This window comes from Neophocaena asiaeorientalis, unplaced genomic scaffold (genome assembly GCF_003031525.2).
Source record: "Neophocaena asiaeorientalis asiaeorientalis breed wild unplaced genomic scaffold, Neophocaena_asiaeorientalis_V1.1 scaffold107, whole genome shotgun sequence".
Lineage (NCBI taxonomy): Eukaryota > Metazoa > Chordata > Mammalia > Artiodactyla > Phocoenidae > Neophocaena > Neophocaena asiaeorientalis.
The window spans coordinates 682,377-704,059 of NW_020173110.1; the positions used below are offsets into that span (position 1 = coordinate 682,377).

General features: G+C 36.7%; 1 protein-coding gene across 7 annotated transcripts in view; it reads right to left on the reverse strand.

The window, feature by feature from the left end:
- The window catches only part of MIS18BP1 (MIS18 binding protein 1), a 58,594-nt gene that overhangs the window by 23,311 nt on the left and 13,600 nt on the right, over positions 1–21,683 (reverse strand). For all 7 annotated transcript variants that reach the window (XM_024743422.1, XM_024743426.1, XM_024743425.1 and 4 more), the window contains 5 exons: positions 17,826–17,899; positions 16,012–16,142; positions 10,855–10,942; positions 8,672–8,829; positions 4,316–5,180 (listed from right to left, as the gene is read on the reverse strand). In XM_024743422.1, coding sequence (XP_024599190.1) covers positions 4,316–5,180; positions 8,672–8,829; positions 10,855–10,942; positions 16,012–16,142; positions 17,826–17,899 — 1,316 coding nt within the window. The remainder of the gene's footprint in view (positions 1–4,315; positions 5,181–8,671; positions 8,830–10,854; positions 10,943–16,011; positions 16,143–17,825; positions 17,900–21,683) is intronic.

Below are 21,683 nucleotides of genomic sequence, written 5' to 3' on the forward strand. Positions count from 1 at the left end.
CTCTCTTTGTCTTGCCTCAATGCCCCCTTCCTGGTTTTAGGTGGCCTTGAGTTTAGCTTGGGGGAATATCTAGAGGAAAAACTGGAAATTCACTTCCAGTTTGGTGGTTCTTAAAATTCTAGTCTCCCTCAATCAACCTGTTATTATTTATCTTCCTGAGTCAACAAAAAGCTGTTCCAAGAATTCTGTCCAGGTGTTACAGCTGCATAGAAGAAACAGAGCGGAGTATGCTTACTCATCTTACTGGGAACTGGCATTTCTGTAGTCCAGGCACTTAAAAATCTCCTTGCATGATCTGAACATACAGCAAAGGTTGACAACTTTTATTAAAGGAAATAATGGGGGATACAGCTGGAAGGGATAACTGAGGTCAACTATTACTCTCAATGCAAGGCAGAAGAAATCTTTATATAATTTGAATTTGAGCAAGAATGCAAGTGAAGGTTTTTGATGTGTCAGAACCACAACTATACATTAAGACTAATCTGGAGTTGTATAAAACAGATTACTCAGATGAACAGAATAAAGTAAAAACACAAGGCTACTTACACAGTTCAGGCAAAAGGCATTAAAGGTGTGAAAAAAAGAGTAGTGTTAAGAAAAAGGCTGTACAGGCATATCTTGTTTTATTGCCTTTTGCTTTACTGTGTTTTTTACAAACTGAAGGTTTGTGGCAACCCTGTGTCAAGCAAGACTATTGGTGCCATATTTCCAACAGCATTTGCTCACTTCATGACTCTGTCACATTTGGTAATTCTCACAATATTTCACACTTTTTCATCATTATTATATTTGTTATGTGATCTGTGATACTACTCTTGTATTGTTTGGGGTGCCATGAACTGTGCAAATATAAGACAGTGAATTTAACTGATAAATGTTGTGTGTTCTGACTGCTCCACTGACCAGCCATTCCCATCTCTCTCTCTCTCTCTCCTTGAGCCTCCTTATTCTCCGAGGACGCAAGAGTATTGAAATTAGGCCAATTAATAAGTCTACAATGGCCTCTAAATGTTCAAGTGAAAGGAAGAGTTGCAAGTCTCTCACTTTAAATCAAAAGCTAGAAATGATTAAGCTTAGTGAGGAAGGCATGTCAAGAGCTGACACAGGCTGAAAGCTAGGCCTCTTGTGCCAAACAGTAAAGTTGTGAATCCAAAGGAAAAAGTACTTTAAGGAAATTAAAAGTGCTACTCTAGTGAACACACAAATGATAACAAATAGCCTTATTGCTGATATGGAGAAAGTTTAGCGATCTGGAGAGATCAAACCAGTCACAAGATTCTTTTAAGCCAAAGTCTAATATAGAGCAAGGTCCTAACTTTCTTTAATTCTACGAAGGGTGAGAGAGGTGAGGAAGCTTCAGATGAAAAGTCTGAAGCTAGCAGAGGTTGGCTCATGAGGTTTAATGAAAGAAGTGTCTCCATAAAAGTACAAAGTGAAGCAGCAAGTTATCCAGAAGCTCTAGCTAAGATCATCAATGAAGGTGGCTACACTACACAACAGATTTTCAATGCAGACAAAACAGTCTTCTATTGGAAGAAGATGCCATCTATGACTTTTCTGGCTAAGGAGGAAAAGTCAATGGCTGGCTTCAAATGACAGGCTGACTCTCTTGATACAGGCTCATGTAGCAGGGGACTTGACGTTGAAGCCAATGCTTATTTACCATTCTGAAAATTCTAGGGTCCTTAGGTAGATTATGCTAAATCTCCTCTACCTGTGCTCTATAAATGGAACAAAGTCTGGAGGTCAGCACATCTACTTACAACAAGGTTTACTGAATCATTTTAAGACCACTGTGTAGAGCTACTGTTCAGAAAGAAAGATTCTTTTCAAAATATTACTGCTCATTTACAGTGTACCTGGTCACCCAAAAGCTCTAATGGAGATGTACAAGATTTATGTTGTTTTCAGCCTGCTAACATAACATCCATTCTGCAGCTTATGAATCAAGGAGTAATTCTGATTTTCAAGTCTTATTATTTAAGAAATATATTTCCTAAGGCTAGAGCTGCCACAGATAGTGATTCCTCTGATGGATCAAAGTAAATTGAAAACCTTCTGGAAAGGATTCACCATTAAAATGCCATTAAGAATATTTGTGATTCATGGGAAGAGGTCTATTAAAATATCAACATTCACAGGAGTTTGGAAGAAGTTGATTCCAACCCTCATGAATGACTTGGAGGAGTTAAAGACTTCAGTGGAAGAAGTCACTGCAGATGTAGTGGAAATAGTGAGAAATAGTGAGAACTGGAATTAGAAGTGGAGCCTAAAGATGTGGCTGAATGATAAAAGTTGAACTTATGAGGAACTGCTTCTTATGGATGAGCAAAGAAAGTGATTTTATGAGATGAAATCTACTCCTGGTGAAGATGCTGTGAAGACTGTTGAAATGACAACAAAGGATTTAGAATATTACATAAACTTAGCTGATAAAGCAGCAGCAGGGTTTGAGAGGACTGACTCCAATTTTGAAAGAAGTTCTACTGTGGGTAAAATGCTATCAATATCAAGGCAAGACCCTCCAACAGCAAAAGGATTACAACTTGCTGAGGACTCAAATGATTAGCATTTTTAAGCAATAAATTATTTTTTTTAACTAAGGTATATACACTGGTGTTTTTGACATAATGCTATTGCACACTTAAGAGACTACAGTAGAGTGTAAACATAATTTTCATATGCACCAGGAAACCAAAAAATTAATGTGACTTTCTTTGTTGAGATATTCACCTTCTTCCAGTAGTCCAGAATTGAACCCATAATATTGCCTAAGTATAGCTGGTAGCTTCTTAATTTTAAAAAAAATTAGATTTAAAAAATTAGATTAAAAATCAATAATAATAAAGAGTTTAAACCTAGTTGACTAGAAAAATTACATATTCAGAAACAGGAGTGTCAGGCAAAGTGGACAGGCAGGGGAAAATAAGTTTGGTTTTTGACATATTAAGTTAGCTGTAGGTGAGATTTATGTAGAGATGTCCAGCAGGCAAAGGGAAATACAAACCTAAGTACAAGAATTCAAGACCAGAGGCACAGATTTGGAAGTCCCTTTGCAAAAAGGAAAAATAGAACTTTGGAATGAAAAGATCACTGAGGAATACACTACTGCTAGAAAGCAAGCAGCCAAAACCAAGAAGTCTGAAGAGTAAGAAAACCTTCTCTGCCTGAAAATAAGATAGAGAAGGAAAATTTAGGAAATCGAGAAAGGAAGAGTACAGTGGCACAAAGATGCCTTAGGAAGAGAAGGTAGATTTGAAAATGAATTCCAAATGTTACAAAGTTGGGGGTACACAAGAGAATGGAACACTGAACGTGGCGTGTTTCTATGTTATCCTTCCCTCTTTTATCAATCATATCTTCCTTTCTTTCTACTAGATCATTTCCAAGAACATACCATTATACCCTGGCATGAGTCACCTTACAAACAAGCAAGCAAGCAACTAAACATACATCTTCCCTTATCTTCACACTGTCTTCTATGACTATGCATTCTTCTGTTCCCTATCATTGCCAAATTTCTTGTGTCATCCATCTAGGTTGTCTTTACTGTCTCATTCACTCTTCATCTCTCAACTATGATCTGGCTTCCAATACTAACTACCACACTACTGAAACTGCTTTTCAAGTCTATGTAGCTAAATCCAATTCTCATCATACCTGATTTATCAAGCAGCACTAATTAAGAAACCTTGGACAAATCACTGAATTTTTGAGACTAATTTCTCTTCTACAAATGAGGGGGAAAAGACTGTACTAAATAATCTACAAACTTGGATTCAAATTTAAGGTTTTATAATAGTAAATTTACTTATAAAATATTCCTTAAAATGTGAAGCTAAGTGAGAGAGCTGCATTTGTCTGTGTTGAAATGGTTTACCCCTGCTTTACTGAGGTATAATTGACAAAACCTGTATATATTTAAAGTGTACATGTGATCATTTGACATACATATACATTGTGAAATGATTACCACAATCAAATTAATGAACACATCTGTCCCCTCACATAGTTACCCTTTTTTAGGGGGGAGGGGGAGGGGACTCTCTTGAAATATTAAATGGGAATGAAAAGAGGGTCACTCACTTTCCTCACATGCAGGCTATAGATGGCCACAAAGAACCTAGTTAGAAGTTATCTGTACTCTCCCTCTACTCCCTATATAAATTTTAATTTCTCTCCATGTGTTTTTGGATGACATCTTCCATATTAACAAATAGAAGTCATTAAATCAGCCCGTTATTAGAGTTTTTATGTTGTAAACTGTTTTGTGGCCCCTCTAGATATTTCAGAGTCAAATCTGACTACTTACCAATGAAGTTTCTGTAATTCTTTCTTATTCCATTCCTCATCCTGAATTAAACCAGGTAAACATGCGAAGGAATACCTGTTTGTCTTGCCAGATCCCATTGTCTCAATAGCTGGAAGCTCATTGCTAATATCAGATTTCTGAAGATTTTCTTTAGCAGAACATCTAGCTTTCTTTTGTTTCATATGAAGTTCATTTTCACTCTCTTCAGTTTCAGATTCAGACATCACTGGGATTGTCCTTGTTTTTCTTGTGCTTTTTCTCAAGTGAACCACTATTTCTTTGGTATTTCTTGCTCTGGTTTTCTTAACAACCCCAGCTTTCCTTCTAAATTCCTTTCCTTTTTCACTCTCTTCATTAGACAAATCTGATGAGGACTGATGCTTGTAAAATGACACAGTTACTTGATTTTCAGTTTTCTTCAATTTTGATAACCTTGTATTTTTCTTAAAGTCAGAGGTGACTGTTTGTTCCTTTTTAGGACTAGGTATTTTTATTTTCTGGTTGACAGTGAGTAAATCACATTCACTACAATCTTCCTTGCTTTTACTTTTATGACCCACACTATACTCAAATGTACTTTCTAAAGTCTTTGTGGGTTTGCTGATTGGACTTGTAGGTTCATTTAAGTTTGATTTACTTTCTTTTTGATGCTTTCGCGCTGCAAAATCTGTTACTGCTTTAATGGTGCCAAAGGACAGATTATAATTCATGCATTTTTGCTCTATAATTTTTTTAGATTTGAGTGGTGTTACTAAAATATAAGGTTTCTTCTGATTAACAGCCACATATTTTCTTTCTTCGTCTGAGAAAAACTGTTCCCTTGATGTTAGAATATCAATGGATACTTTGGATTCTTCAGTTCTCTCTTTAATTTCATAAGACAAAACCAAAGATCAAAATTTCAAATTAGCTACAAACAAAATATAGAAAAAATATTTCCCAAATAAAATATACTGTTTCTTTCCCCACAAACTCCATTTTAAACACTATCGCCAAATTAATCTTCCTGAAGCACTGGTCTGTTCAGATCACTGCCCCTTCAATTGTAAACATATACTAATTTTTATACCAATCTGTCCATGACGTCTCACAGTCTACTTAGTGTACACAGTTCCTCTGCCTGGTCTTAAATATAGCTCTATCACTCACTGTACCCAAATCTGAATGATATTCTATGTCTGTTAATCCACTGCTTCTCAACTTTCATTAATGTCATTCACTCTACTTGGAAAGTTTCCTTCACTTACCACCTGCTTCAATTCTGTTCTATAACCTTCTTTATTTCTGTTTTCTAACCCACCTATCCACAAACTTTGTCTTGATTCCCTCAACTGAATGAAAACTCTCCTTCAAATTTCCAGAATACTTTCAAATAATACCATGTTTGACAATGTGCCCTGCATTATAATTAACATACTTCTCTTATCTTTCAACTGAAAAAAATTCTTAATGGTAAGAATTTCGTCTTCATTTTTGATTTTTTTTTTGCTGGAGTTAGTACAGTCTTTCACATACATAGGAGATGCTAAATATTTGTTAAATTTGGAAGTAAAATATTAAGAAGACATAAGGAAAACCACTAGGGTTGCTAAAACCTTACTAGGTATGTAATATATGGAACAGAAGCTATCCTAGTTTAGGAGAGTTAGGAAAACATGGAACTCCATCTGCATGGCCCCATATGCATCCCCAGCGGTGGTCACAGAGATACATTTTTGCTGAATCCCCCAAAACTCCATGAAGCATCATGGGCTAACAACCAAAGCAGAACTTGGGAATCTTTATTATACTGTGTCACTGGTTAAAGAAAGCAAATTAAAATGAGAGAAACTCTCCAATTTGAAACTTAGGAAACCAGAAGCCAAACTAATTTTAACTTTAAATTATACAATTATAAATATATACAAATTGTAAATCACCACACCAATCATCGTAGTGAAGTACTCCAACAACCTACACATATTATGTGCCATTTTACAAGATGAATGACAAAATGAAAGACTGATGGGTAATACTGAATGCTGGGGAAAAAAGAAGCCTCTAAATTATAGTTCATGGAGAAGTGGCACTAGACAAAAGTAATCAGGAAAGTTTCTACATGATTTCTCAATGGAATCATGTATCTTCATATTATGAAGGAAAAGTTTTCTTCTAATTCCTCATATAAACATGATTCAAATGTTCAATTGGAAATGTGAAAATTTTGAACTTTCTAATTTTGAACAAAACCTTTTTATTCTGAATATTTTTATTCATTTTATTAAATAATTTGAATAAAGATTCAGACCATTCTGGATACTTCAACCTAAGCTGTATGAAGTTAGTAGTGTTAGTATTGTTTCCTCTCTACTTCTTTAAACACTTATAAATGTTCCTCACTTTCATTTCTTTTCAACTAGAAGAAATAAGATAGGAAAAAGTGCTATTAAGCTGATGGATTTAACTCAATATGAAATTTTAAACTTGCTAATGTGTAGAGAAAAGGTTCTTTAAATTCTGGTAGGCAGGATTTCAATGAAATTACTCTGAAAATCCACACTTACACAAAACTAAATTATGGTATTAAGTTCATAGAAGTCTGTACTTGAAGATGCACAATGGATGGTACTCCTTGCTCTTGAGATTATTACAGTATGGTGAGGAAGGCTGATATTATAATCATTTACAATATACTGTTAAGTATAATAACAGAGATATATAAAGTACTTTAAGAGCAATACTATAATATATAGATTACAGAACTAAATATACAAAACATTAGGTATATCATTAAAATACACACACACAATTATATCATCTTAAATTATCATTGGTTGGCACCTTTGCATAACCTCAGTTGTTTAATGTTAGATGTGGTTTTTTTTTATATTTCAGTGGTTTTTCTCATGGAAAGTGTAATGATAATGATAATACAAACAATAACAGCATCAAATACCACCACTCAAAATAATGTATGTGACAAGAAGACACTCACTGTCTTAATAGTTTCACAAAACAATAATCTAATGAATCACACTGGAAAAATGATACATCCAAAACAGAATACAGTAATATCTTCCCCTAAACTGAGCTTCTCAAGGAAAAGCATCTCATTTTATTCATCTCTAAGTTCCTAACAGCTAACATAGATCAAAGTTCATGGAAGATGCTTTAAAAATGTTTGTTGAATGATTTTCCTTTGGACACAGCTGGCATGTAAATTATCAAACTTTAGTCTTTTACATTTGTATTCTCAAATACTTTACCAATAATACTCACAATTTGACTCAAATTCCTGAAAAACAGTACTATAAGTGAAAGGAAGGAGTGGGGGTAGAGAGATGATAAGACCTAAGACTAAAGACGACTAATAAATAATTCAAAGTTAGATATACTTTTAGGGATCTTTCAAATTTCAGAGTAAAAAAGTATATAGCAGGTGCTGTAGCCCCAGGACTTCAGAATACTGAAGAGGTCTAGCAAAGACAACAAGCAGTATGCCTAATTTGCGAGAAATAGGATGACTTTTGATAAAATGAAGGATTGAGAAGGAACTGGATCAACAGTTAAGGAGTGAATTTTTGCTAGCTGTATGAAGCAGTCATCCACATATTTATTCCTTTCTCTGTACTACAAAGGATTAGCATAGTTTCAATGGGGGTGGGGGACAGGAAATAGGGTATGGTGGGGTGGGGAGCGACACACAGGTACATTTATATCCAGTATGGTGCTATGTTTCTGGCAGAAGCAGTCCTGAACTCTTGAAGTTCTGTAAAACTCTTCATTGTAAGATCAAGGTAGAATTGGCATAAATTTATACAACAGAGTCTAGGAATTTTACTCATTATATTATCTAGAAAGGACTATAAATACTTTTTTTCAGCTTGGGGTTGGGTGGATGTGAGGCAGATTATAGTTTTGGTAGAGTTGACACAGAACAGTTCTGCCAGCTACCTTCATAGCAACGGTCATTCAAAAAGACATGCCATTACCTCCATGAAAGCAAACTGGTTTTGTCTATTAACAGGAATAATAGTTAGTACAAAAATATAGGTATCTGTAATATAGGTCTGAGGTAAGCTGGCAGCCTAAATACCTTGCGTCTAGAAAACTGAAAGAACAATCATTTTTCATTGTTATGTTGATCAGTGTTCTTGGTATTCTAATTAAAAGGTATAATTTAATGAAGTAAGCTGAATGCTGACTACAGGCAGTCTACATTGCAGTTTCTCCTCTTAAGCAGTGAAAAAAACCCAGGAATTTTAGGGCAGTATAAATCAAGAACTCAATACTAAATTCACTGTAAACAATTAAACAGTGTGGAGCTCAGGTAAAAATTTACCACTATACCAACAGAGAAGAAAAGAGCAAACATACCCAAATGATCACAATCAAGGTCATAAGTGGCAGTGGCTCTTTGGAGGACTTCTGGTTTTTTTTCCCCTGCATCATTTTTCATTGATTTTCGAATGTCAGGAACAACTCTTTCAGTTTTCTGTTTTTGTCTGGCCTTTCCTCCTTTCTTTTCACAAGACCTAAAAACAAGTATAGTATTTTTCCTCTAATATTGGTTCTCAAAAAACAAAAACAAAAAACAAAACCCATAAATAATAAATGAAACTCCCTCAGATAAAGCTTTTTTCCCCAGCATATTACCTTTAATCTTACATTATTTAAGCTTTCATGGCTTCTACCCTTTTCCTCCCACAAACAACTTAAGTATAACATCTTAATGACCTCTTAAGTGCTTCTTATCTATGCTCTTGTATTTCCCACTTAAGCTGATATTATAAGAAAATTACAGGACAAATTCTGCCAGTTGTCTGTTCTTGTAAAGTTTATTGAAACACAGCCACATTCATTCTTTTTTTTTTTTTACATCTTTATTGGAGTATAATTGCTTTACAATGGTGTGTTAGTTTCTGCTTTATAACAAAGTGAATCAGTTATACATATACATATGTTCCCATATCTCTTCCCCCTTGCGTCTCCCTCCCTCCCACCCTCCCTATCCCACCCCTCTAGGTGGTCACAAAGCACCGAGCTGATCTCCCTGTGCTATGCGGCTGCTTTCCACTAGCTATCTATTTTACGTTTGGTAGTGTATATATGTCCATGCCTCTCTCTCGCTTTTCAGTACTATCTATGTTGCTTTTCCACTACAAAGGCAGAGTCGAGTAGCTGTGATAGAGGCAACATACCCATGAAAATACTATCTGCCCCTTTACAGAAAAAAACTGCCAGCCCCAGTTATACCTTATTACATTGTGACATTATTAGTCAACTTACACAACCTATCCCCTATGAATTTTTAAGGGCAAGAATTAATCAAATTCAGACTTCCCTCATGGTTCAATGGTTAAGAATCCACCTGCCAAGGCAAGGGACACAGGTTCGATCCCTGGTCTGGGAAGCTCCCACATGCCGCACAGCAACTAAGTCCGTGAACCACAACTACTGAGCCCACAAGCTGCAACTACTGAGCCTGCGGGCCACAACTACTGAAGCCCATGCACTCTACGGCCCGCATGCCGCAACTACTGAGGCTGCATGCTGCAACTACTGAAGCCCATGTGCCTAGAGCCCATGCGCCGCAACTAGAGAAGCCACCACAATGAGAAACCCATGCACCTTAACGAAGAGTAACCCCTGCTCCCTGCAACTAGAGAAAGCCCACGCACAGCGACGAAAACCCAGCGCAGCCAAAAATTAAAAAAAAAAAGAGTACAAAGAAAACAAACAAACAAACCAAGATTTAAAAAAAAAAAAAGTAATCAAATTCTTCTTTGTTTTCCCAAGGCTGATACAGTGTCTGCTAAGCAAATGACACTTAGTAACTACTGAGGGAATGAATGAATTAAAAAAGGACCAGGGCTTCCCTGGTGGCACAGTGGTTTACAGTCTGCCTGCCGATGCAGAGGACACGGGTTCGTGCCCCGGTCCGGGAAGATCCCACATGCCGTGGAGCGGCTGGGTCCGTGAGCCATGGCCGCTGAGCCTGCGCATCCGGTGCCTGGAGCCTGTGCTCCGCAATGGGAGAGGCCACAACAGTGAGAGGCCCGCGTACTGCAAAAAAAGACCAGACTTCCCCGGAGGTCCAGTGGTTATGACTCCATGCTCCAATGCAGGGTACATGGGTATGACCCCTGGTCAGGGAACTAAGATCCCACACGCCATGTGGCGTGGCCAAATAAAATAAAATTATTAAAAAAAAAAAAGATCAAGAACTTCGGACTCATGTTTAACAGCTAAATGCCTCTTGAAGGGTAAGTGATTGTGGATGACTCCTTGAAATACATCAAAGGTTTTATTTTCCTTTTAGATTTATTCCATATTACAGAAGTTCTAGTAAAGTGTTACTGCCTTCTCAAAGTCTATGATCAAAGACAGCTTCAAAACTGGCATTTCCAAAAATACAAATTAAAACCACTTTACATTGGTTACATGAATATATACATCTGTAAACAGCTCATCAAATTTTATTCCTAAAAGATACAGTTTATCAAATGTAAAGTATACGTTAATAAAGTTGTTTTTTAAAAAGTTAGAAGGTACTTTACCTTAACTGTTCTAAAAAATTATCAATGTACTCTTTCCATTTTTCTGGAAATCCAAACATAAATTTCCTTATGAGATAATTTGGGTAACCTATTTAATGATAAACAAACAAAAATTACTAGATTTTAAAGTGATGTCATTAATTCATTAAATAATTTAAAAATATATACTTATTGCTTACTATGTGCCAGGCACTGTCATAGATACTGAGGATTCAGCAGTTAACAAAACAAACAAAAATCCCTGCCTTCATGAAAACTGGCTTCTAAACAGAAAGCAAACCAATAAGTAAAACACCTCGTTTGTTAGATGGTCATCGATGCTGTGGAGAAAATTATGCAGTTAAGGGGAATAGGGATACCAGTGTGTTCATTCTAAAGGAGGAGAAAGGGGGCAGGCAGCTTTTCAAAAAAGGACAGAGACATTCACACAGAAATAGCATCATTTGAGTAAAGGCCTAGGACACGAAGGAGTGAGCAATGTGGCAATATAGGGTTAAAGCAGTGGAAGCAGAGGGAACAAAGTGAAAGGGTATGAAGCAAGAGTGTGCCCGGCCTGTTTGTAGAATGACAAAGAAATCAGTGTAGTTGAAGTGGAGTGAGGAGAGGCTACTCAGATAGGTAACAGAGGTAGTTGGGGGAGATTATAAAGCCTTGGGGTCATTTTATAAACCGAGTGTTTTACTTTGGGTGAGATGGGAAGCTATAGAAAAATTCTGAGTGGAAGAGTCACAGAATTTGACTTACTTTAACAGGACTGAATTAGCTGCTATTTTGAGAACAATCTGTGGAAGTACATAGGGAGAAACAATGACACCAGTTAGGAGGTTACAGCAATGATTCAGACAAAAGATGAGGAAAGTCCAGACCACAGCGGTGCAGCAGAGGCCTGGGTTCTGGATATATCATGGAGATAATGCCAGTAGGATGTACTGACGTACTAGATGTGAGTGTGAGAGAAACTGAGGAAACTGGCTAGCCACTGGAACCATGGAAAGAGAGGAAGACTGTAGGCTATATAGATTTAAGGAAGAAGACCAGGTTTTAGACATATTAACTCTGAGACATCTGTAGACATCCTAGTGGAGATGTCAAATAAGCAGACAGAAAATGAGTTGAGTGGCTCAGGGACTATTCTTCATTACAGATAAAATTTGGCATTTGTCAAAATATGAATGAGATTTAAGCCTAAAAGAAATCAGCACAGCACTGAGTATAGAAAGAGCCGTAGTCTATCCCATCATTCAGAGGCAAAGAAGAAAGAAAAATAAGAAACTAAGAAGGAACAGGGAATGAGGCAGTATGAAAATATGGTATTCCAGAAGCCAAGTAAAGAAAGTGTTTCAAGAAGGTAGGTGTGATTAACTGTGTCAAGTGTACACTGGATTTAGCAATGTGGGGGCCACCAGTGACTTTGATAAGGGCTGTTTTGGTGAAGAATTGAGGATTAATGCGTGATTAAAGAGAATTCAAGAAAAAATGAGAAAGAATTCAAGAGGAATTCGATCTAAGTATAACAAATCGTCTGAGCTGTTTTGCTGTAAATGAGAGCAACAGTGGCTGAAAGAAGTGTGGTTAAAAGAGGGCCCCCCCTCCCAGTTTTATTGAGAAATAATTGACATACATTACTATAAACTTAAGGTGTACAGTATGACGGTTTGATTTACACATATTGTCAAATGATTACCACAATATGTTTAGTTAACATCTAGCAGCTCATATAGATACAATAAAAAGAAAAAAGCAATTTTAAAATTTATAAATGTTATGAGATGAAGATTTAGCATCTGCACCTCTCCTTCCTCACCCTCTCCCCACATTTTTACAATAATTTTAATTATATCAAAGATTGTTTGCATCATTATAACAATGTGAATATTGTTCACTGCAGAACCTATTAGAATACTGTGATTATACGTCCTTTCCCCATGCTGTACATGTCATCACTGTGACTCATTTTGTAACTGGAAGTTTGTATCTTTTAACCTCCCTTACCTATTTCACTCATTCCCTGACCTCCCTCCCTTCTGGCAAGCATCTGTTCTCTTTATGAGTCTGTTTCTGTTTGTTCATTTGTTTTATTTTTTAGATTACACATACAAGTGAAATCATATGTTATTTGTTTTTCTCTGATTTATTTCACTTAAAATTTATTACCTTCTAGGTCCAGCTATGTTGTCACAATAGCAAGATTTCATTCTTTTTTATGGCTGAACAGTATTCTTTTGTGTGTGTATATATATGTACATATATATATATGTACATATATATATATATATATATATATATAAGCGTAGGTTCAGTAGTTGTGGTGCACGGGCTTAGTTGCTCTGCAGCATGTGGGATCTTCCCGGACCGGGGCTCAAACCTGTGTCCCCTGCACTGGCAGGCGGATTCTTTGCCACTGCGCCACCAGGGAAGTCCCACCACATCTTCTTTATCCACTCATCCATCTATGGACACTTAAGCTGTTTCTGTATCTTGGCTATTGTAAATAATGCTGCAATGAACATAGGGGTGCATTTGTCTTTTCAACTAGTGCTTTTGTTTTCTTTGGAAAAATACCCAGAACTGGATTGCTGGATCATATGGTAGTTATACTTTTAATTTTTTGAGGAACTCCCATACTGTTTTTCCTAGTGGCTGTAAGGAATTTACTTTCCCACCAACACTGCATAAGGGTTCCCTTTTCTCCACATCCTCACCAACGCATGTTATTTCTTGTCTTTTGGATAATAGCCATTCTCACAGGCATGAGGTGATATCGCATTATGGTTTTGATTAGCGTTTCCCTGATGATTAGTGATGTTAAGCATCTTTTCGTATCTGTTGGCCGTCTGTATGTCTTTTTTGGGAAAAGGGTTGTTTCTTCTTGTGATATTGAGCTGTATGAGTTCTTTGTATATTTTGGGTGTTAATCCCTTATCAGTAATATAGTTCGCAAATATCTCCTCCTATTCAGCAGGTTGCCTTATTTTGTTGACAGTTTCTTTTGCTGTACAGAAATTTTTTAGTTTGAGGTAGTCCCATCTGTTTATTTTTTGCTTTTGTTGCCCTTGCCTGAGGAGACAGATCCAGAAAAATACTAAGGCATATGTCAACGAGTTTACTGCCTGTGTTTTCTTCTAGGAGTTTTATGGTTTCAGGCCTTACATTTAAGTCTTTAATCCATTTTGGGTTTATTTTTGTACATGGTATGAGAAAGTAGTCTAGTTTGATTCATTTGCATGTAGATAACCAGTTTTCCCAGCATCATTTATTGAAGAGGCTGTCATTTCTCCATTATATTCTTACCTCCTTTGTCATAAATTAATTGACCAAATAAGCATGGGTTCATTTCTGGGGCCTCTAATCTGTTTAGTTGATCTATGTGGCTGTTTTGGTGCCAGTATCATACTGTCTTGATTTCTGTAGCTTAGCAGTATAGTTTGAAGTCAGGGAGTATGGTGCCTCTAGCTTTGTTCTTCATGTATTTAGGTGTTCCTATGTTGGGTGCATATATATTTACAATTGTTATATGTTTTTTTTGGATTGTGCCCTTTACCATTATGTAATGTCCTTTTTTGTGTTGTTACAAACTTTGTTTTGAATTGTTTTGTCTGATATAAGTATCACTAACTTGGCTTTCTTTTCATTTCCATTTGCATGGAATACCTTTTTCCATCCCCTTACTTTCTATCTGCATGTGTCTTTGGATCTGAAGTGAGTCTCTTGTAGGCAGCATATATATGGGCCTTGTGTTTCTATCCATTCAGCCACTCTATGTCTTTTGATTGGGACCATTTAGTCCATTTGCACTTAAAGTGACATTTAAAGTAGTTACTGCCATTTTGTTAATTGTTTTCTGGTTGCGTTAGCAGTTTTTCTGGTTGTGTTTATAGTTTTTGGTTCCTTTCTTCTTATTTTTTTTTTTTTTGCGGTACACGGGCCTCTCACTGTTGTGGCCTCTCCCGTTGCGGAGCACAGGCTCCGGACATGCAGGTTCAGTGGCCATGGCTCACGGGCCCAGGCGCTCCACGGCATGTGGGATCTTCCCAGACCAGGGCATGAACCCACGTCCCCTGCATCGGCAGGCGGACTCTTAACCACTGTGCCACCAGGGAAGCCCTCCTTTCTTCTTTTGATGGCTATCTTTAGTGTTATATTTGGATTCCTTTCTCTTTTTTTGTGTATCTATTACAGACTTTTGGTTTGTGGTTACCATGAGGTTTATATATAGCGTGTGTGTATATGTATATATATTACATAGTATATATATATATATATATATATATATATAGTATATATATAGAATTATTTTAAGTTGATGATCTCTTAAATACAAATGCATTCTAACAACCCTGATTTCTTACTCAAAAGAGGGCTTTTTGTTTTTCTTTTTTTTTTTGATAGGAGAAAGGAGAATTACTGGAGTAATATCCTTGAGTAAAAGAGGATAGGAGCTGAAGCATAAATAGGTGGACACAGACAGGAACATGGAAAGTTTGTCCACAATAAAAGCAGGTACAGATACAAGCAGGTGAGCAAATGTGACAGAGAGGTTTTCTTTTGATTGTTCCTATTGCTCAAGTCCTCTTCTTGCTCCCCTACCCACCCAGATGAGAGAGGGAGGTAGGAGATGTGTAAAAATATGAAACAGTTATCAAGGATGATGCGAGAGTGAACGGATTAGGGAGCTGTGGTAGGATACCAAGGGGCACTAAGTGACCACAACTTGTTGCTGGTAATCATAAATTTAAGGTGGACTACTCAGATGTGTTTTTCTTTAGTCACTTTAGCTGTGTACAAGGCATAGGCAGAAAATTAGACTGTATCAGGACTGGGGTTGTACTGGGCAGGTTCAACAAAGAGAGGAATTGGGGAGCTAAATTATATTCTTATAATTTATTCTTACAATTTCTCACAAACAAGGAACATTTGACTTGAATGTTTTTTAAATTACTGGACTTAAACTGTCAATAAGAGTGATTAAACCAGAGGAAAGGATCAACATACAGAACAGTTTTACATAATGTTGGCAATTTTATTTTTAATTTTTAGTTTTGATATATAATTTTAAAACACCTAGTAAAAAGCAAAAAAATGTATATCACTGTTAGATATATGGTTAATTGTTTCACTTAGTAAACTAATTCATCAATTAGTAATGACAGTTTTTACCTGCTTCTTTCATGGAAATCCGGTCTATCATTCCTTTTAATATATACATGTTGCCTGATAAAGTCCTAAGTTTGTTGTGCTTAATCCGTTCTATAATTGCATTACTGTGCCAATATATGTTAGTGATGTCTCTAGGAGAAAAAATAGCTTAGTTAAAACCAAAACATTCACATTTTACCAAGAGTCACAATGTACATATATAAGTATGTAAATTTATAACAGAAAGTAATAAATTTGCCCTCCAGCTACAATACTATTAATCTAGTTACAAAACATTTGAGGGCCAAACATTGCAACACAACTCAACCTCTTGGCTAATGTGATCCTCAGAGTACCAAGAAACTGTATTGTGGCCAAACTATACCCCTAGTATAAAATATATCATTAGCAAGAAAGCAGAGCCTTCTTCATCTGGTGCTAACAACTGATGCTCAGCTTCCAAAGGATGATTTCCCTGTCCCTCTCCTCAGGGGCTATACTGTGTTAGCTTTCACGCAGTTATATGGTTTGGATTATTCTAATCTTGTGTTTTTTCCCCTCACTACAAAGCCAAATGTCTTTACCTTCCTCTTTGGAAAGTACCAAAAAGAGGTTCAAATTGGGAAAAAACAAACTGCAGTATCAAATCACTGACCCACAAATCTACTCTTCATAATTCCTTACGTGAAACTAAGAATAAATATAAAATAGAAAAAAACAAAGTATGACGATGTATTAGATAAATGTTGAACATTCTTTGATTCATTAGATAACTAATAAGAAACATTCTAAATATAAATGTAATAAATAAGAAAGTTAAGTTCTTTAGTTTGGTCAAATGGAATTAAATTCATACATTATACTTTAACACAATATTCTCGTCTTCTGTTCTATCTTTATTTATTTTATTTAACAAATATTTAAATAGTACTCTAAAAGTACTGTTCTCAAAGTCTTATAAATATTAACTCATTTAATCCTCAAAATAACCCAAAAGGTAGGTCATACTATTATTGTCATCATGCAAATGAAGAAAATGAGACTGAAAGAGGATAAGTAATTTGCCCAACTCATACAGCCAGTAAAGAGCAGTAATGGGATTCCAACAAGGGCAATCAATGCTGCCTCTGGATATTAAGGAAACAGGTGCAAGGCAGGCAGAAATAAAGTGAGCAAGACAGATTTTATACACTTAACTTATAAACTTGCAGGTAAGTATCTTGAACAGTGATACACTGTATTGTTTTATTACAACCTTTTATTACAATTTTTTTTAACTACTAAGAAAATTGGTTTTGAAGAATAGGAAATTGTGCTAATAGAGTAGCAGAACTAGGCAAAGCCCACTTACCAGATGATGCTTTCGCTTTAGGGAGAACCAGAAAGTGCCAATGATTACTTAATATGTAGCTGTATGGCAAAGTGTTATATATTTTGATTTCTTTTCTGGATCAGTAATTTATATCTGGTTGTCCCAATTTAGATGTGAGAATCTGGACTGAAATGCATGTAGTAATATTAACTAATCATATATAATTAAGCAGATAATACCAGTTCACTTATTAGAACCTCTGAAAAAAATAAAGCACTGTGTATACAAATTGGAGCTGTCACTATTTTAAAAATAATTTGAGTTAACAGACAAAAGCAAGAAAGCTGGTTACAATCACAATGGTCATATTCATTTTACTTTACTGCCATCAGTTTGTAACCTCATTAGAAAGTCTTTGTTTTGTACCAAGATGCAATTTGTCATGCATCTCCTTTTAAGCTCTTACACACAAGTATATCTTATCACAAATTTTATTAAAAGAATACCGAAAAGTTACACTTACGTCAATTTTCCTTCTACACATATAGCAGTGTTATCATTGATGACTTTAATCATCCATTCCTGTAGCTGGACTACCTAATTAAGCATAAAATGAAGTTATGTTATTTTTTGTATTACTTGTAGCATATGCATTACAAAATCAATTTACATTAAATTAAAAGAAAAAACGTAGACGAGTAATCCAAATGAGTCCTTAGTGTTCATCTACGTAAGAATCACATTCTATTTTAAATAGCAATAAGGTAAAAACTCCTATACATAATTGAACAAAAGATGAATGGAGGACTTCCCTGGTGGCACAGTGGTTAAGAATCTGCCTGTCAGTGTGGGGACATGGGTTCAAGCCCTGGTCCGGGAAAATCCCACATACCACGGAGCAACTAAGACACAACTACTGAGCCTGTGCTCTAGAGCCTGGGAGCCACAACTACTGAGCCTGCGTGCCACAACTACTGAAGGCCGCACACCTAGAGCCTGTGCTCCGCAACAAGAAGCCAGCCACCGCAATGAGAAGCCTGCGCACTGCAGCAAAGAGTAGCCCCTGCTCTCCACAAGTAGAGAAAGCCTGTGCACAGCAACAAAGACACAATGCAGCCAAAACCAAAATATAAATAAATAAATTAAAAAAAAAAAGATGAATGGAGAGAGACTGAACTGAGGTTGTACTGCAAAGTTTGCTCTACAATCCAGAATCAATTATACTTTAAATATTCTTATGTCAAATACTCTTAACCACTAGGGGGAAAAAAACACCTAAAATCCTAAGGTATCCATTAAAATACCCAAACTCACAAAAGACCCAATAACTTGGAGAAAAAAACAGTTGTGTAATATACATTTCACCATCACTCTTACCCTTATATAATTAGAGCTTTTTTGTTTTTTTACAAAGTTGATTTGGAGTTGCATTCAATTTCCTATAAAGGTGACTGCTAGTAATCTATATTTAGTATTCTATTCCAAAGCAAACAACTGAACAGCTCAGAGAATTCTTTATTTTAGGACAAGTAAAATCCTACATTACTATAAAGGAAGATTTCTGTAAACAACTGTGTTATGAAATTATTGCTTTTATTGTGTAACAATCTAATAATGAACTATTTCTGATGACAAATACATCCATAAAAGTCATACTTTGAGTCGCCATTTATTTTATATATAAAATTATAAACTTACATATAAAGACAAACTATTCTGTGGTAGTTTTATGCTGAGTCAGGAAACTAAAATAGAAGGGTATTCATTTAAAAAATTACAGGTAAGACTTGGGAAAGAGGCAATAAAATTTTTTTTCCTACTTCTGCATTTGGAACTATAAGATATATCAAAGAATCTATCAGATGGAGATGGTATTAACAATAAAAGCTAACAGTAGGCAGTGTTCCAAGCATCTAAGATACACTGACTCATGTTATTCTCATAACACTAGGAGGCAGGTGCAATTATCTTCATTTCATAGATAAAGAAACTCTGTAAAGTCTAGTTCAATAACTTGCCCGTATCACACAGAGCTAGTTAGTAGCACAGATGGGTTACAAATCTAGGAACTCTGGCTCCATGATCCTGTATCATACTGCTTACATAAAATACCAAGGGACTTCCCTGGTGGTCCAGTAAGACTCTGTGCTCCCAATGCAGGGGGCCCCGGGTTCTATCCCTGGTTGGGGAACTAGATCCCGCATGCATGCTGCAACTAAGAGTCCGTATGCCGCAACTAAGAAGTCCTCACGCAGCAACTAAAGATCCCACATGCTGCAACTAAGACCCTGCACAGCCAAAATAAAACAAAAAACAAAACAAACTATGTTGTTAAAAAAAGAAAGAAAAAATCGGAACTTCCCTGGTGTCGCAGTGGTTAAGAATCTGCCTGCCAATGCAGGGGACATGGGTTTGATCCCTTCTCCAGGAAGATCCCACATGCCGTGGAGCAACTAAGCCAGGGCACCACGACTACTGAGCCTGTGCTCTAGAGTCCGGGAGCCACAACTACTGCAGCCCGCATGCCTAGAGCCTGTGCTCCGCAATAAGAGAAGCCACTGCAATGAGAAGCCTGTGCACTGCAATGAAGAATAACCCCCGCTCGCTGCAACTAGAGAACTCCCGTGCACAGCAATGAAGATGCAATGCAGCCAAAAATAAATTATTTAAGAAAAAAAATCAAATATTCATTCATCAAACATTTGTTGAGCTCTACTATGCTCCAGGCACTGGTTTAGGCATGGGATTCATCCAGAAACAGAATAAAAAGGCCACCCTCTTTAGAGCCAACATTTGTGTTGTATGTGTGGTGGTGGTGAGGGTTGGTGAGGGGGCTGGAAACAAGCAGAGTGGTGGTGGTGATATTCAAATAAATGGACAAATAAATAATAAAATGTCAGGCAGTGATAATATTAAAAATAAGTATAAATGGAGGATTTTTTTTTTTAGACAGGATAGTCAGGGAAGGTCTTGGAACAAAGAACTGAATGAAGTAAGGAATAAGCCATATGGATATCTGGGAGTAATTCTTCCAGGTAGAGGGAACAAGTACAAAGGCCCTAAGTAGGTAGCAAGGAGGGCACAGTAGCTTGAAAAGAGTAAGCAAGAGAGATGAGATGAGGCTGGATATCTCCAGGATTGAATTATGTAGAGTCCTACAAGCTATGGTAAAGGTTTAGTGTTTTCTCTCTCTTTTTTTGGCCGCCACGCGGCATGCAGTATCTTAGTTCCCCAACCAGGGATCGAACCCATGCGCCCCCCCATCCCCCACTCACAGCCAATGAACGTGCTGTGGAGTCTTAATCACTGGACCACCAGGGAAGTCCCAGTGATTTCTCTTGAGGTGAGAAGTTACTAGAGGATTTTGAGCAGAGGAGTGACATGATTTAATATTCTATTAAGGGGCTGCTGGGTAGAAATTGGCCTATATATAAAGATTCTGGCCTCTATTTAGAAAACAGACTGAAGGGGAGAGAGGCAATAGTGGAAACAGGGAGACTATAAGGCTACTGTAGTAATCCAAGAGATTACTGTGCCTTGGACTAGGAGGCAGTGGTTGAGCAATAAGGAGTCAGATTCAGGACAGCAGAGACAACAGGATTTCTTCACAGTTTAGATGTGCAGTATGAGAGAGAGAGACAGAGACAGAGAGACAGAGAAAGAGAGAGATAGAAAAAAAAGCCCAAAATGAACCTAAAATTTTTACCTAAGTATTTGGTGAAATGGTATTACTATTTACCAATATGGGACACAATGTTAAATTTGAGATGCCTATTAGGTATCAATAGAGAAGCTGTACAGATAATTGCATATGTGAGTAGGGTTTACAAGAATGTTCTGGGCTGGAGATATATATTTGGCAGCTATCAGCAGAGAAATGGAATTTAAAGCTATGGCACTGGATAATAATAGTCTAGAGAGAATCAGTTTCTAGGATTCTAGGGAATCCAACATTTACAGGTTGTTACAGGAGAAAGTAGCAAAGGGGAGTGAGAATGCCCAGTGAGGTAGCAGAAAATTAGGAGAGAGTTCCTAGAACCTAAGCAAAAAAGCAATACAAAATTTTGAGAAGGATGTTCTGATTCACTGTGTTAACCTCCCCCATGAGTGACAGAATAAGGAATAAGAATAATCATTGGATTTAATGATATGGAAATCATTGGTGAACCTGAAAAAAGCAATTTTCATGGCGTAGTGAATATGAATGTCCAAAGTGGAACTTGTTCAATAGGGAATGAGATAAGAAGAAATGATCACTGTGAATACATATACCTCGTTCAAGGTGTTTTGCTGTAACAAGCAAACAAAAAAAGGGGTGGTAGCTGGAGTGATATGGAGTAAAAGGAAGGTAGACTTTTTCTTCATATTTTTTAAAAAACGC